The 17,152-nt window shown below is 41.3% G+C and overlaps 1 protein-coding gene across 1 annotated transcript in view; it reads right to left on the reverse strand.

Moving 5' to 3' along the window:
- PTPN1 (protein tyrosine phosphatase non-receptor type 1) overlaps positions 1-15,350 on the reverse strand; it is a 61,426-nt gene extending 46,076 nt beyond the window's left edge. Inside the window, exon 1 of the mRNA XM_084645223.1 lies at positions 15,192-15,350. Within this exon, the coding sequence (XP_084501349.1) occupies positions 15,192-15,347 (156 nt within the window). The 5' untranslated portion in view covers positions 15,348-15,350. The remainder of the gene's footprint in view (positions 1-15,191) is intronic.
- Positions 15,351-17,152: the final 1,802 nt, after the last annotated feature.

Raw genomic sequence — 17,152 nt, forward strand, 5'->3', positions numbered from 1 at the left:
ATGTGATGCTTCTTGAGAAGATCAATATTGCTGATTTAACTAGCACAGTTTTCATCAAGCTCTTCACTACTTCTTGTGAACCTGGCATGCTATGACCACCACTATCTGACACACACAAGTAGGCAAATTGCAGCTTGTGTGGAAAACTTCCCTTTATCAGAAGTTTAGCAAAGAAATATTGCTCGGTGGTTCAGTCAGCTGTGTAAAGGAGAACAAGGATAGTTTATCGAGACCTTCTAGACCAATGTAGTAGTCGCTGAACTACATTTGTACTTGTCGGTTATAATATTTCCTCCATTTTGAGGAGCTTTTTTAATTGGAAAAGAGTGCCCATGTTATGCATGTAGTTTTTATGTTTAAGATGCAATTCAGTATTTGTACAATTCTCCAACTTCATCCTCTTGCTATCCCAGTCAGTGTTTTTGTGTCAAAGGCCATAAGCTTATTTTTCCCTCCACTGGCCTGCACCTTGTACAATCATTTACACCTGCCAGAAGTGGGTGTAAAATGCTACCAGTCAGAATGGTAGCAATTTATACCCATTTCACACTAACTTTACACAGGTGTAAATGACTGTACACTGTGCAGGGCAGCGGAAAAAACAGGCCTCATGTAATAGTGGAATTGAGATCATCTGAACCAATATGGGTTATTTGTCTTGCCAGCAAAAGGAAGTAGAATCTTAGTTGAAAGATTCATTTTAAAAATAGATCTTATCTATTTTCCTTGTGATCACACTTAAAGGTCACACTGTTTATAATACTGGAACCTGTTGCTGTGGAATTACAGGATGATATAAACAAGTAATTTTCATTGAAATGTGTACAAGAAAAAGAAAGGGCTATGAGAACATTACTCTATGTCGACCACTTGCTCCTGTTCCACAAAGAATCTGACAAACAGAACGGCTTTTTAGTTAATGCTGAGACATTCTATACTTGGTAAACTAAGCACCGCAGTGGAAATGTGGAGTTCTGAGCTGGAAAGGCAAGAAAAAGCATCTGAAAGATCAAGACCAGAAGAGCATTCATTTTTAACCTAATCAACCTAACCATCAACAACTGTGCTTTAAAAATAAGTGAATCCAATGAGGTAGTAAAAAATGGTACATTTTCTGTTTACCAGTTTTCTTTCTGCCCTTAACTGTACCTGTGCAGCTCCACTAACATTATTGGGGCTATGTTGTGAAACCAATGGCATAATCTGCCTCCAACTTATTTTTAAAAAATGGTGAGATTCAAATTTCTTACACAACAGGGGAAAAACACTGAGCTACACACTCAACCCTGATTAAATCCCTGATGCCTAGGACCAATATCCTCTGAGGTGGGACCTTAACCCTCACTGAACATTTTATCCTCCTGTAGCAAAGGTGCCTTTCTTCTTTTGTCTCTTGGTTTGTGTTTGCAGTGCATTCAGCAGAACCAACAGCTGAGTCAGCTATAGCTTCAGATGGTGGGAGTAGCAGTTGTATGCACAGAAGGAACAAAGATACTGCTATGGAAGGGAGGAGGACAGTGCTATGGAAAACAGTAAGCCGCATGCTCTGCGCAGCAACTATCTCTTGAAGGAGAAATGGGAAAAAGAGAAAATAAAGAGCTACCTTACTGCCTGGCTCTCCTATCAAAGCAGGAAGCAACTGTAAAGAGACAAGATGATGCCCAAATGTTCCAGAGAGGATGAATACAGCTTTAGTCTGCAAGCATGACAGTCTCTGAAATAGGCTTCCATAATGTAAATACTGACATATTATTAACACTTACATCTAAACCAGGTTATCTGGGTATCTATTGTGGCTGTAAGTTTTCATTAAATCCAGCTCTTAACCCATTTCTCCTCTCCATCCCCAAAATAAGTCTGTCCAGCTAAATAGAAGAACATTGGTCTCACAGTTTTTCCATTCAAAGGATTAACTCTTTGGAAACTGCACGGATATATGTCTTAAACCAGTAATTTAAAAAGACTATTCTTAAAAGGTTAAGACAACATTTGGTTTACCATAATGGAGTGGATAGGAGCAGATAATAGGTAGTTGGTGAAAACGCCATGAACCTCCACATGAGACATAGAACAGTCAGGAGCAATGACAATTTGTCATGGCACTCTTTTTTAGAGCTAAAATCTATTCATTTTTTCAGATATTAAAAAAAAGTGATCAGTCATAGACAGCTCATCAGAGGTTCTGTTAACATTTCCACCAACTCTGATGCCCTTTACCACCTCACTACTCATGAGTGGAAGGGCAATAACAACTCATGGAAATAATCTGGTCAACATTTGATATTTTAGCACTTCAGCTTGTTTGAGGTGGAAAATGGAACTAACTTCCCCAAAGTTAAAAAACAAAAAGGCCTCATTTAAAAACATCTTTTGGAAGATCTTGCAATATGCTGTCTAAACAGATCTTTCACTATCTTCCCCTATTCTCCTTCTCAACATGTTAAGACCTGTCATGCCTGTACAAAGAACCTTCTTTTAAGTTAGTTCTCATATTCTTGAATTTCCCTGCTTTCCTGGCATATCATCAAAGTCAACTGCATCCAATTCTATGATTCCATTTCTTAGAATTAGGTTAATCTTACCTTACCTACTTTATAATTTGGTTTTCACAAAGTATCTTCCATAGTTTAGAAAACCAAATACTCCTGTGAACGTAACAATTTTTGGACAACATATTAATCTACATTGATTTTACTACACAGTCCAGTTAGTTGAGAACATGGTGTCTGTCAGAATGCTTTCTGCACTTCTCATTTTTAATGAGACAAAGAACAGATTACCAAACTCTCATCTGTCAAACTGAATTTTTTAGCAGAGTCAAAATCTTTAGATGCCAAATCATTCAAAAGAGGTAGGACTGTGAAGCTATCCTAGCCCTCAAATTTTGAATCTCTTGATTTCTCTTTTTAAAATCTGAATAACTAGGCAGTTCAATGTGGTGTGGAATCCTTCCCCACTGAGCAAGTTAGCTATTTAGTAGTTTTCATTTGCTGTGTACATTGTATGAAATCTTTTCTGTTTTCAGCCACTATACATTATGAAGTTCAATAGCAAAGACTGAAAATAGCAAGTGGCATACAAACTAGTTCAGTAGTTAGCTTTTTGCACTACATAACTACTTTATGCACAGTCTCCTCTCCTATCTATATTAGTTACTATGTTTGGATTTCTGTCAAGTTCAACTTTGCTGCAAAGTTCTATTATTTATGCCTGACACTGACTATGTAGCTTTCGTCATTGGGGGTGAGAGAGAGAGAGAGAAGGGAAAATTAAAATACTTTAAGAATACACAAATAAGCATGGTAATGTCACTGATTTAAAATTAAGCATGGTATAGAAGTCTAAACTTATGTTTTATCAAAGTCAGAGATACTTCATCTCATGCTCTGCCGACAAAACTATACCTCAAAGTAGCACGTCAAGCAGAATTTTAGGTGTTTCACATTTAGTAATTAAAAACTTAGATGAACATAACTATTTTGCTGCCGTTTTCTACCACAGCCTGTGTGCAGCAACACAGCACATTTGGCAGTATTCAAATTTAAGTTAACCCTTTCTGGTGCACAGAAGCTAGTCACTTAAAACTAACAACCATACCCATATAAAGGAACAAATGTTCATTTGGTTGCAACCCCAGATAATACAAAGCAATTGCTAAAATCTGAAATCCAAGTATGTCTCTCTTCATATTGCTTGTTCCCCCAATGTGAAATTGTTACTCAATTGCTGTAGAAATATAAAATATGGTAGAGTAGAAAGGAGGGGAGAGCACTAAAAAAGTGATACTGGGCAAATTTTGAACCTATGAACCTTACTATCTTTCACTTAAATGCACTCAAACTCACTCCTTCAAAGCTTTCACAAAAAGAAAAGGAGTACTTGTGGCACCTTAGAGACTAACCAATTTATTAGAGCATAAGCTTTCGTGAGCTACAGCTCACTTCATCAGATGCATATCGTGGAAACTGCAGCAGACTTTATATATACACAGAGAATATGAAACAATACCTCCTCCCACCCCACTGTCCTGCTGGTAATAGCTTATCTAAAGTGATCATCAGGTGGGCCATTTCCAGCACAAATCCAGGTTTTCTCACCCTCCACCCCCCCACACAAATTCACTCTCCTGCTGGTGACAGCCCATCCAAAGTGACAACTCTTTACACAATGTGCATGACAATCAAGTTGGGCTATTTCCTGCACAAATCCAGGTTCTCTCACATCCCCCCCACCCCCATACACACACAAACTCACTCTCCTTCTTACTCTGAAACCTTCAAAGCTTTGAATCATCAACTGCTGGTGAAGCATCTCTCCAATTCAAACCAGCACTTCATGGGGTTTGTCTTTGAATTAGACTGCAAGATCCTGTTGGATAGGAACTATTTCTTACTATCTGGAAAGCATAAGGAAAGCCATTTAAAGCATGTACAAAATTTTCCTGGAGCATTCACTACATAAGTTCAGATGAATGCTGCTGGTATACAATTTACTCATAAGTTACGTAATATATTAACATGGAAAATTCTCACCTCTTTTGCCAGTTACTTCTTATACTCCAGCTTAATAATGCTGTGATTTCTGAAACTATAGTCTTCCTAAACAGAATAGCAAAGAGCCTTGTTGGTTAGTATACTGATCTATTTCCAGATGGGTGGTATACATTTTCTATTACCACTGACAGAATCACAGATTTCTGAGCTGCTTTTATCTTATACTACAAAAAGAGGTTTGAGAGAAGCTGTTGAATCTTCACTTGTGTGTATGGAGAATATATCTAAGTTTCATTATTGATTAAAAAAATGACATTTTTGCATTCTGCCTACCAAAACACCACACGCAGGCACTCTGATTCTGTATCATACTGCCTCTCGCAGTAAGCTAGCGAGGGCGTGTCTACTGGCTCGGGAAAGAAACAATGTTTCACAATGATTGGTCAACTTGTTTCCAATGCAAGACACTAAATCCCAATTTTAAATGGCTGTAAACAGTCAATTAAAAAAAAAAATTTTAACACCAAAACCTACAGATTAGATCTATTTTTAATGCATTAGATTGCTCTGAATATTTCTTTACTCATTATGTAATTTCTCTCTCAATTTTTATACTACACTCATACCACAGTATCTTACAAATCAATATTTACATAGAATAATGCAATTCCTATGTTTTAGATTCCTCTCTCTACTTGATATATCTGGTTCATTGTCTTGTGTGTAGCTGACTCCTTCTTTCCTTGTTGAGAACGTTATGGAAAACTAGGCTAAAGAGAAAAGTAGGGCTGTCAAGTGATTAAAAAAAGTTTATCACGATTAATTACACTGTTAAACAATAACAGAATACCATTTAAATATTTTTGGAAGTTTTTACATTTTCAAATAAACGGATTTCAATTACAACAGAACAAAATACAGTGCTCTATAGTTATTTTTATTACAAATATTTGTGCTGTAAAAAAACAAAATAAATAGTATTTTTCAATTCACTTCATACAAGTACTATAATACAATCTCTTTATCATGAAAGCTGAACTTACAAATGTAGAATTATGTACAAGGAAAAAAACCTGCATTCAGAAATAAAACAAAATGTAAAACTTCAGAGCTTACAAGTCCACTCAGTCCTGCTTCTTGTTCAGCCACTCAGACAAACAAGCTTGTTTACATTTGTAGGAGATAATGCTGCCCACTCCTCACTTTCAGGTGACGCTGTAAACAAGATTTGCATGGCAGTGTTGTAGCTGGAGTTGCAAGATATTTACGTGTGGTAAAGATTCATATGTCCCTTCATGCACCAGTCCAGAGGACATGCGTCCATGCTGATGATGGGTTCTGCTCAATAATGATCCAAAGCAGTGCAGACTGACCGACGCATGTTCAATTTCATCCTCCGAGTCAGATAACACCAACAAACGGTTGATTTTCTTTTATTGGTGCCTCAGGTTCTGTAATTTCCGCATCGGAGTTTTGCTCTTTTAAGAATTCTGAAAAAATGCTCCACACCTCGTACTCCTCAGATTTTGGAAGGCAATTCAGATTCTTAAATCTTGGGTCGAGTGCTATAGCTATCTTTAGAAATCTCACACTGGTACCTTCTTTGAGTTTTGTCAAATCTGCTGTGAAAGTGTTCTTAAAACGAACATGTGCTGGGTCATTATCCGAGACTGCTATCACATGAAATATATGGCAGAATGTAGGTAAAACAGTGCAGGAGACATACTATTCTCCCCTAAGGACTTCAATCAAAATTTAATTAATGCCCTTTTTTTTTTTTGAGCACGTCATCAGCATGAAAGCATGTCCTATGGAATGGTGGCTGAAGCACAAGGGGCATATGAATGTTTAGCATACCTGACACATAAATACCTTGCAATGCTGGCTACAAAAGTGCCAGGCCAACGCCTGTTCTCACTTTCAGATGACATTGCAAGTAAGAAGCCGGCAGCATTATCTCCCGTGAACGTAAACCAACTTGCTTGTCTGAGTGACTGGCTGAACAAGAAGTAGGACTGAGTGGACTTGTGGGCTCTCAAGTTTTACATTGTTTTGTTTTTGAATGCAGTTATGTAACAAACAAAATCTACATTTTTAAGTTGCACTTTCACAATAAAGAAATTGCATTAGGGTATTTGTAAAAGGTGAATAATACTATTTCTTTTATAATTTTTACAGTGCAAATATTTGTAATAAAATTATAAAGTGAGCACTGTACACTTTGTATTCTGTGTTGTAATTGAAATCAATATATTTTAAAATGTAGACAAAATCCAAAAATATTTATAATTTCTACGGGTCTTCTATTGTTTAACAGTGCAATTAATCGTGACTATTTTTTTTAAACCATGATTAATTTTGAGTTAATCGCATGAGTTAACTGCGATTTATCGACAGCCCTAGAGAAAAGTGAAATTTACAGTGGCAAGATCTCTGATCACACTCCAGAAGGAAGATCCACAGTGTTGGGCCAGCCACCATGAAAGGTCTGTTCCTCGTCACAAATTTAACCCTTGCAGTTTAAGATTTCATAGTTCATGTAGAATGCTGTTGTTGAGAGAGAATGTGTTCTTAGCTGTCTAAGACTAACATAATGGAATGTGTAAATACTGTTACACCTGCTAATGACAAAAGTACATTAAACCACTTGAAAAGTGGTCATCTAGTTCCACTGAAACCAATATTTTCAGAGCTTGCCTTGTACAACGACAGTTTAAGACTTCTTGCAGAAAGGCTTTTCAATAATCATGTACATCCTCTACACCTACAGAAGAAAGCAGAAAGGATATTATTTGTCATCTTCCCCAGGTGTCGAAGAGCTGGGTACTTTTTCTTTATTAAACCACAATCATACAAACAGTACTTGAACTTAAGCACAGAACTTAACAGACACTTGTGCATAACAAACTATTCAAGGGGGACAGTAGTCAAGTTGAACTTCAGCAGGTTGGTTTGTTTTTTTAATTAAAGAGGGATTTTTTTTCTGAATTTCTTCTTAATCTTCACTTATAGATGAGAGAACTGGTTTTATCTTCCAGTATTGGTGATTTTTTTCTTAAGAACAGCAAACATTTAGAGTAGGATGACCAGACAGCAGGTTTGAAAAATCAGGACAGGGATAGAGGGTAATAGGCACCTGTATAAGACAAAGCCCCAAATATTAGGACTGTCCCTATAAAATCAGGACATCTGGTCACCCTAATTTAAGGTAATTGCTAGCATCTGCTTTTCCGTAAGTGACAGGAATAGTACACTGCAATTCTCAACAACTATTACATGAACATGTGCTAACAGTTTTATTTTGAAAATAATGAAGTTTTACATTTATAATTATATAAATGTGCACATTTAAAGTGTTTAGAGATGCCAAAATCCCTTGGACAATCCCCATACATGTTTGCTTTTTTTTTTTTTTTAAATCAGCGTCAGTTTATGGTAACCCCTTTCCTGTGAATGAATGTGTGTATGTATTTATATATATTCACCCCCCCCCCAAGAAATAGTCCTTTTAAAATTAGCAGCATAAAGTAAAAAATTGGTATTAAAACAAACCCAGGGACATTTTAACTAGCCATTCAAATTATTTTTAAAAATTCTTTTAAAAATAACACTTGTGTGCCAATGTTTATCAGTCTCAATTTTAATGAGATGTAGCCTCCTACTCAGTCCACATTCTCAAACACTTTCACTCAGCACAGAAAGGCTATTCCTCTAACAGAGACAAAAAGGCCTCTGTTCTGAGAGAAGAAAACTCAGTTGTAAAGCAAGAGACAATGGTCAAAGGAGAAAATCCCTGTATGATGTATAACTCCCACTATTATAGCAGCTCAGCATTACAACAGAATGGTGTTAGGGCTCATGATTACTATTTATAAGTACCTGATATGCCACTCACTTGCAGATTATGCCTACTGCATTATTATGGTCTTGCTTGTATTTTTCTGGCATGAGTAGTAAATGTTTGTGTTTTCTTGGCAAACGTACTGTACAATTCTGTTCCCATTGAAATCCGTGACCAAAGTCCCATTGACTTTAATGGGAGCAGGATCAAAATCTTACTGAAGAGTTGTTTCTTTCTTTCCCGCACTACAGTAATTAGGTCTCAAATCACAGGTGCTTTATAAATCAGTTTCACCATGGATATCTAGTTACTGAGTATAATTTCATTTTACAAGTGGAAAAAACAGGAGGTACGGCTGTTAATTTGCTTGCCAAAGGACACGAATTTAGCAGCAAAACTGATGACGGAACTCAGATCTCCCAACTTTCAACCTTGTGCCCCCTATCCTCTGGGCCATGCTCTTATCCCACTGTGAAAATTACATTTTACATGTACATAAGAACGGCCATACTAGGTCAGACCAACAGTCCATCTAGCCTAGTATCCCATCTTTTGGCAGCAGCCAGTGCCACATGCTTCAGAAAGAATTAACAGAACAGGACAATTATCAAGTGATCATCCCTGGTCGTCCAGTCCGTTACAAATACCCAAGCCTGGTTTGATTCATACGGAGTCCAACATATCAAAGCATTTTGCAACACTTGGACAGTAGCCACTCGTAAATTCAGATACTGGATTGCAACTACAATTCCAAATCATATCCAGTATTATACACCAAATCAACATTCATACTACAGTCAGAATTGACACTCCCAGTTAGAGTAGCCACCTAGAAAGCAGCAACAGTTTCTCAACTTAAGTGCCAAGGACTAGAAGCCCCAAGTTGCACCCAACCTCTGGGCAAGACAACTTTGATTTATAATTCATGTTAGTTTCATATGCAAGCTGGGTCTTAAGATAAATAAAAGGTTTCATTTTCCAAGTCAAACTTCAGTTTAGTTGCCTATGGGTCTTAAAACTAGGTAGGTTAAAGGTATTAAAGCCTAAGCAGCATATTTTAAAAGGTATACTGTCAATTAAAGTAATCTGTCCAAAACCTTTTGATCTACCATTCCTATTATTGAAGGATTAAGGAAAATATTTCTTTCTGCATTTGAGAACAGGTTGTGTGTAGTCAATTTCACTGTCACCCCTTTATAACCAGTCTCTTACAGCAAAGGGAGAAAAGAATGTAAGTAAGAAATCATGGATGTGTGACTGTAAACCCACAAAGAGTAGCACAGGGATTCAGGGGGCAGATATAGTAACTGAAACTAATTTTAACTTTTTTTCTGTTAGATTTTAAGCAGATGGTTCCCTTTTTAAAATTGAATTGCAATGGAAAGACATCAGGCTTTTTGCCTTTTTTGCTTCTTTATTGTATGTTTTTTTAGTGGGAATAACATTTATCTTGTAGTGGGCAAATCTGCCAATATTTGAGCATTTCCTTAGACATACCTGATAGAGTTATATATTGGGGCCTACATAAAATCACCCTGCATTTTGAAGGACTACTCCTTGCAGCAATCTCACTAAAATCTTATCTTGCCTATTTTCTTGGAGAACTGTGATGTTTCACTGTCCATTTACTGTTACGGCTGAGTGTCCCCTTTACACACCATCTTCCCTCCCTCAACAGCAAACCTAAACTTTGCTTAGCTTCAGGCTTTTTCTCCTTGTTGGAATATCTGCAGAGGGTGAATTCTCTTCATTCCTATTGACCCTTTGCCGATATTTATGTACTGAACATGTCATTCACCCACCCATACACCACTTATTTTCTAGATTGCATCTCTTTGCCACAGTCTCACATTGCAAAGCTCATATTTAAATGTACTGTCTACCCTTGTCCCTAGCTCTTTCTTGAACTTGCTGTTTTTCATGTATAGGACCCTAATTTGTCTGCGCACTGAAAGGAATACTTACATCATTGTAACTGGTCTAGAACGGCTCCTCAATTTATTCAAGTATTTTCTAAGCAAGAGGTTTTTTTATGACACTGGCATAGGCTAGAAAGCGATTGGGCCCTTTTCCTTGGAAGGATGCCCAAGACAAAATGTCTTATGCTCTACAGTTTTTGTGGCAAACAGAGCTGGTTAAAGTGTTGAGAGGATTTTTTGGTCAAGAAAAATTGAGTGTTTTACAAATGTTTTCCCATTTTTGAGCAACCATTTATGGTGAACCAAAGTAGCTCCACTAAGTACTCAACGCTGGGCCAATTATCTCATCATGTTTTGTAACATACACAAAATATTGAAGTACTTCATTTCAGAAAGACTGTTTCCTTTTGTGGTTTTTTCTTTATACTTTTCCTTGCAAGACTTATTTTTGTTTCTTCACGATGATTATATTCTCTCAGCTGAGCTTAGCTCTCTCTCCTATCCCACTAAAAAGGTACCTGAGTTTTAGTAGTCACATGGCACCAATGACCAAAGATCTCCTGATCCTGCAGAAGATGATAGATTCCCACTTAGCTTCATCAGCACATATGCTTAGACAGAAGTCATATGGCTATTCCCACCACCTACGAGAGTGATCCAAGCTAGCCACATCTGCTACTGCTTTGAGCTCCTTGTAGAATTCATTATCCCCACCCCATACTAAATGCAACCTCGTCAGGCATGTCCAGGAATATGAGCCAATGAATCTGTTTGTTAATTGCTGTTAAGCTTCATTCAGGGCAACATGAAGTGACATGGTATATACATCCTCCTCCTGGACATTTAAGAGTAAGCTTGATACCACCTGGACACTGGAAACTTCTGATAAGGCTAAAGACCTGTTAAACAGGAGGAAGAATATCAGGAAAAAATATAACCGTATCCCTCCAAACTGGCAAAGCTACATACATATGTCTCACTGTAATGCATTAATCTTTGCATGAAGGATGCTATACACAGGAAAGTTGCACTGACAACCCAATAGAGTAATCCATTCTCATGACAGTCAAAGTATGGACTGTAGCAAAGTTCACATGTGAAAGAAAGATGTGCATACTCCCATCCAAATTAGGTTAGAAAAACATGGCTATTGTTGATATTTGGACACCCAGAAGCAACTTGGGCCCCAAAAAGAAATTTAGGTTACAAAGAAAACTGTATTAATTGACCTGAAATGTCCTAGTTTTCTTCCTGTTACATCGCTGAGCCTCCAAGCATCATCTCAATGTTACAAGGGTGAATTGAACCTCGCTAGACTATGTTAGAGCAAGTTACTGAACCACACTGGCCAGGTGAGATGGAATCTAAATTTAAAGCTGACTGTTATGGCATACTGAAACGCTTTTTACTTATCCCTCTAACTCCCCCTTAGCGACATTAAAACAGGAGAGGATGACAAGTTGCAACTGATGAAACCCCACGAGACTGCTGTCTCAGCAGAAGAGCCACTGCTCATGACTACACTCCAGGATATTTCAGTAAGAAAGGAGGAGAGCTACTAAAGAATCACTTTCTGCTCCTACTGGGGTCTGCAGTCATATCCCTGCTAACTCATGGCCAATGGTACCAAAGGCAGACGGCAGAGCCAAAAGAATCAGCACAGACATCCAGCCTTCATCCACAGCAGAGTAGAGAACACAAACAAAACCTGCTTCTTGAGCTATCCAGTGAGGACCCCTGCCTAGCTTGGTTTTGTGGTCCCTCCATCACCAACACACACAGTTACTCTTCCACCATGTGTACCTTTAACTGACTGTTTGCAAAATGGGGCAGGAGCAGCACAGGTGTACAACGGGAGTCTTTCACACCACTTGTCTCTTCCACCTAGCTCACCATCTGAGCTTCCTCTTTACTTCCTGTTCCCACCAATTAATTATACGAGAATGATCCCTATTACTAAAGTAATTACCTCATTAGCCCATTATCATCCCGCGTCAGTAATTCCCATGGAAACAGGTTAAGGTTGCTACAGCTTACAGAAGGCTACAGCTAGCACTCTGTCACACATACCTAGGCCCCAAAGGACTGAGGTCAGTGGACCACACACGCTGCTGGAGTGTTGCTGAGGGGCGACAGCCTTACAGCTGTCAATTCTCTATTTACCCTTCACAACAAATACAACTGACATTTGTTGTACAAGCATCCCCATGCTGCCCAGCCAACATGCCCCTACTCTGACTTGATACTTAAATTCCATGGCCCTGTTGAGACTGCCAGCAAAAGATGCCAGTTAGTGTTCTTCAGTGACACATGCACGGGAACTAGAACATGATCCACCACTCACTCACTTCACAAAAGCCAAATCAGATTTTCTCTTCTGATCACTGCCAATTCAAATTCAGCACAAGCTGGTAACTAAAAGAGCTCAAGTTAAAAAAAGCTATGAACATCCAAAGCAGCCTTTTCCAGGCTGCTTCTACAGCCCAAATCAAATAACTGCTTGCACATACTGTGGCTGTTACCCAATGGGGAGCATAGGATTATGCTGTAAGAACTTCAGTTTGATGACGCAAGTTAAAAGTGGTGCAGCAGCCACAACTGAATTTCTTTATTTCTGCTGTCATAATTCACAACCTTAACATTAGACCAACTTTGTAATACATTAGTCAAAGTTATTTCCTGAGCACTGAGTCTGTGACATCAAATGTTTCAAAAACAGATTAGAAAAAAAACCTAATGTCACAGATTCACGACTTTCAAAGGACATTGAGTTTGGAATGCCACAGAAAGCAAAATACTCAGACCAGTAGTAGATCTTCCTGGAAGTGAACCCAGAACTAAATATTCTTTCACTCTTCATCTCTAATTTTGTGAAGCAAACATCTTCCCCATAGCAGCTCAAAATGTTCCATTAAAGATTTTCTACACTCTGCACACTGTGGATATGAAACAAACTCAATTACACCACTTTTGTAAAACTCTATGGGGAGAAGTTCAGAGCGAACGAGCAGAGGAGCCCAATTTCACATATTGATCCATTCTGTAGATCATAGCAACCTGGCAACATATGAACTAAAACACTGTCAAACACCCATTAAAAGATCTTATAAAACATCAGCTTAAAAAAAGAAAAAAAGGAGAAAAAATAATTTAGAGGTTTGGGAAGAGATAACAACCCAGTCACACACAACATTACCTTTGTAGAGAAACTAGACAGCAAAATAAATTAACAGCAAAAAACTTTGTTACTTTATAATAATGCCACCTGATCTCAACATATTAGGAACTTGAGTTTATCAACCTAGCTATAAGTGTTCCTTATCCTCTCCTGCATCCTGTTTATTTTGGGGATATATTGTCCAGGGAACTTGTTAAAAATACAAGCAATATAAATTAGGACTGCATACTCAAAACCCACCACACTGCCAGTGAAATAACAAAATGTATCTTTTTCTAAAGTCTGCTACTATGAAATTGAAATATTTCTGGGTAAATATAATAGCAAAACAATGTAAAGATATATTTTATATAATACCATTATTGACAAATAACCTCTACCCTGGGGACACCACACAGTTATACACAAATCTATACCTAACCAATTTTACAGTCTTTGTATTATTATAGTGATTCAAAAGCCACATACATGCAACAGCCTCCCCACCATCACTCCACTGCGAAAGTGGGCTGGTGTGAGAGTATATGCCTTCATACCCCCTCAGGGCTTAAGAAGAGGTTAAAAGGCAGAGAAGGGACTTTATTGCCTCTCCTTAGATTTGGAGAGTGTGTGTGTGATGGTACAAGGATGGTTGAGAAAACATATACCACAAACTCCTTCCCCCATCCACCCTGAGATTGGAGGAGGAGGGTATCAGTTCTCAATTCTGTGCACTGTGTGGGAAAATATATGCATCACTAAGTTCCCCCTCCAGGGAGCTACATTGTAGAGATATATCAATGAAAGAGGACAGAAAAGCTCACCTCAGGGCTTTGTACAAGAGAACTTGTTGCGGGGGCACACTATTCCCCAAGAACCTTGCAATGAGATGTGGGGTTTTTGTTTTTTTGGGGTGGGGTGGGGGGGAGCAAGTCTCCTTCCAGCCCGGTGTAGAAGGCTGTGCAAGGGGCAGAACTATGGCCCCAGGAATCATATATGGAGGTTGGTTTTGGAAAGAACCTGGAAGAAAAGGGACGGACCGCCCTCCCACAGGGCCCTCTACAACGGGCTGGCTACTTGCGGGGGAAGAAGATTGCAGCGCTCCCCCTAGAGACCCATGACACGGGAAGGAAACTTCCGAAGAGGACGGGGATGGGAGAGCAGAGCTCGTTCCCCAGAGCCCTACACAGGGCGCAGAGCTCCCCCTCTACAGGGCCCTGAGACAGGAGCTACGGGGGGAGCGGGGCGCGGACGTGCACGGGGGAAGAAGGGAGCGAAGGTCCCCACAGAGGCCTGAGCCGGACTGTAGTGGGGGAAATAAATGACGGAGCCTGAGGGCAGAGTTCCCCCACCAGGGCCCTGAGCCAGAGGCTATGAAGGGAACAGAGTTCCCCCCGCCCCCCAGCCGGGGCCCCGGGCCGGAGGGGCGGTCAGGGGGCCACAGCTCCCCCCAGCCGGGGCCCCGGGGCGGTCAGGGGGCCACAGCGCCCCCCAGCCGGGGCCCCGGGGCGGTCAGGGGGCCACAGCGCCCCCCAGCCGGGGCCCCGGGGCGGTCAGGGGGCCACAGCGCCCCCCAGCCGGGGCCCCGCGGCGGTCAGGGGGCCACAGCGCCCCCCAGCCGGGGCCCCGCGGCGGTCAGGGGGCCACAGCGCCCCCCAGCCGGGGCCCCGCGGCGGTCAGGGAAGGGATGGGGGCAGAGCTCCCCGCCGCCGGGCCCGGGGAAGCGAGGCGGCAGAGCTCCCCGCCGGCGCTGGGGAAGCCGGCTCGGCCCGGCCCCTCACCTGGTAGATGAGGGCCCAGCTGGCGGCCTGGTCGAGCCGGTGGAACTCCTTCTCGATCTCCATGGTGGGGGCCCCCCGCGCCTGGCCCGCCTCCGCTCCCTGCTCCTGCTCCTCCGGCTCCAGCTGCTCGCGGGGCCGCCGCCGCCTGCTCTGCATGTCCCCCCCTCCCCGGCCACAGGAACTACGCCGCCAGGCCGGCCACGCCGCTTCCGGGCCCGCCCCCGCTGGGGGAGGCGCGGCTTGGGAGAGACAGGGGAGCCGTGCCCCCCCGGCCTGAGGACTGACTGACAGACAGGGGACCTGACCTGACCCTCCCTCCCCGCCCGGGACAGTCAGACACGGGATTTGTGCCTCCCCTCCCGGGGACAGGCAGACAGGCGGGGAGCTGTGCCCCCCTCCCCGACCTGAGGACTGACAAACAGACAGGGAAGCTATGCCCCCCTCCAAGGACAGACAGGGCACCTGTGCCCTCCCAGGACAGACAGACAGACGGGAGTTGTGCCCCCCCAGACCTGAGGACTGACAGACGGGTGGTACCTGTGCCTTTTTCTCAGGCCCAGAGACAGATGGACAAATTTGGTGACACTGTTGCCTTGGTTATGTCTAATTATACCTGGGCCTGTAAAGATGGATGGGGGTGGGGAAGAGGCTGGGTTTTCCCTATTCCGTTCCTGATCTCTGGAGTCCATCTGCCAGCTCAGACACATAGTTCACACTGCCACTCTCACCACTCCTCCCCTTGCCAGGTGAACATGTGTACCATTCATTATAGGTACCATATGTACCACTTCATGTACATAATTAGTTTTCAAAAGGTTTAACATTTTCCCAGCTCCAATGAACTATGCTTGCTGCCTCCAGCCCCAAATAGAATCCAATAAAAATGTCATTGGGACAATCCAGACTCAGACATTTTATGATGCACAGATCTTTTTCCTGTGAGATAATCTCCAGGTGGCAGCTCTTAATCTACAGGACCCTTCTCAAGGTCAGTCCAGTCAGGCACTGGCAGTTTAGCCAATTACAATAGTTTACATCTTTCTAGCACTTTTAATCTTGCTAATAAGCGATTGTCACATAAACACCACCCTATACCCGAAACCTATTGACCGCTATACTTTCCTACATGCCTCCAGCTTCCATCCAGGACACACCACATGATCCATTGTCTACAGCCAAGCTTTAAGATACAACTGCATTTGCTCCAATCCCTCAGACAGAGACAAATACCTATAAGATCTCTATCAAGCATTCTTAAAACTACAGTACCCATCTGATGAAGTGAAAAAACAGATTGACAGAGCCAGAAGAGTACCCAGAAGTCACCTACTACAGGACAGGCCCAACAAAGAAAATAACAGAATGCCACTAGCTATCACCTTCAGCCTCCAACTAAAACCGCTCCAGCGCATCACCAAAGATTTACAAGCTATCCTGAAAAATGATCCCTCACTCTCACAGATCTTGGGAGACAGACCAGTCCTTGCTTACAGACAGCCCCCAACCTGAAGCAAATACTCTCCAGCAACCACACAACAAAAACACTAACCCAGGAACCTATCCTTGCAACAAAGCCCGATGCCAACTCTGTCCACATATTTATTCAAGTGACACCATCATAGGACCTAATCACATTAGCCATGCCATCAGGGGCTCATTCACCTGCACATCTACCAATGTGATATATGCCATCATGTGCCAGCATTGCCACTCTGCCATGTACATTGGCCAAACAGGACAGTCTCTACGCAAAAGAATAAATGAACACAAATCTGACATAAGGAATCATAACATTCAAAAACCAGTAGGAGAACACTTCAACCTCTCTGGCCACTCAGTAAAAGATTTAAGGGTGGCAATTTTGCACCAGAAAAGCTTCAAAAACAGACTCCAATGAGAAACTGCTGAGCTTGAATTAATATGCAAACTAGATACCATTAACTTGGGTTTGAACAGAGACT

This window comes from Lepidochelys olivacea (genome assembly GCF_965140295.1).
Source record: "Lepidochelys olivacea isolate rLepOli2 genome assembly, chromosome: 13".
NCBI lineage: Eukaryota > Metazoa > Chordata > Testudines > Cheloniidae > Lepidochelys > Lepidochelys olivacea.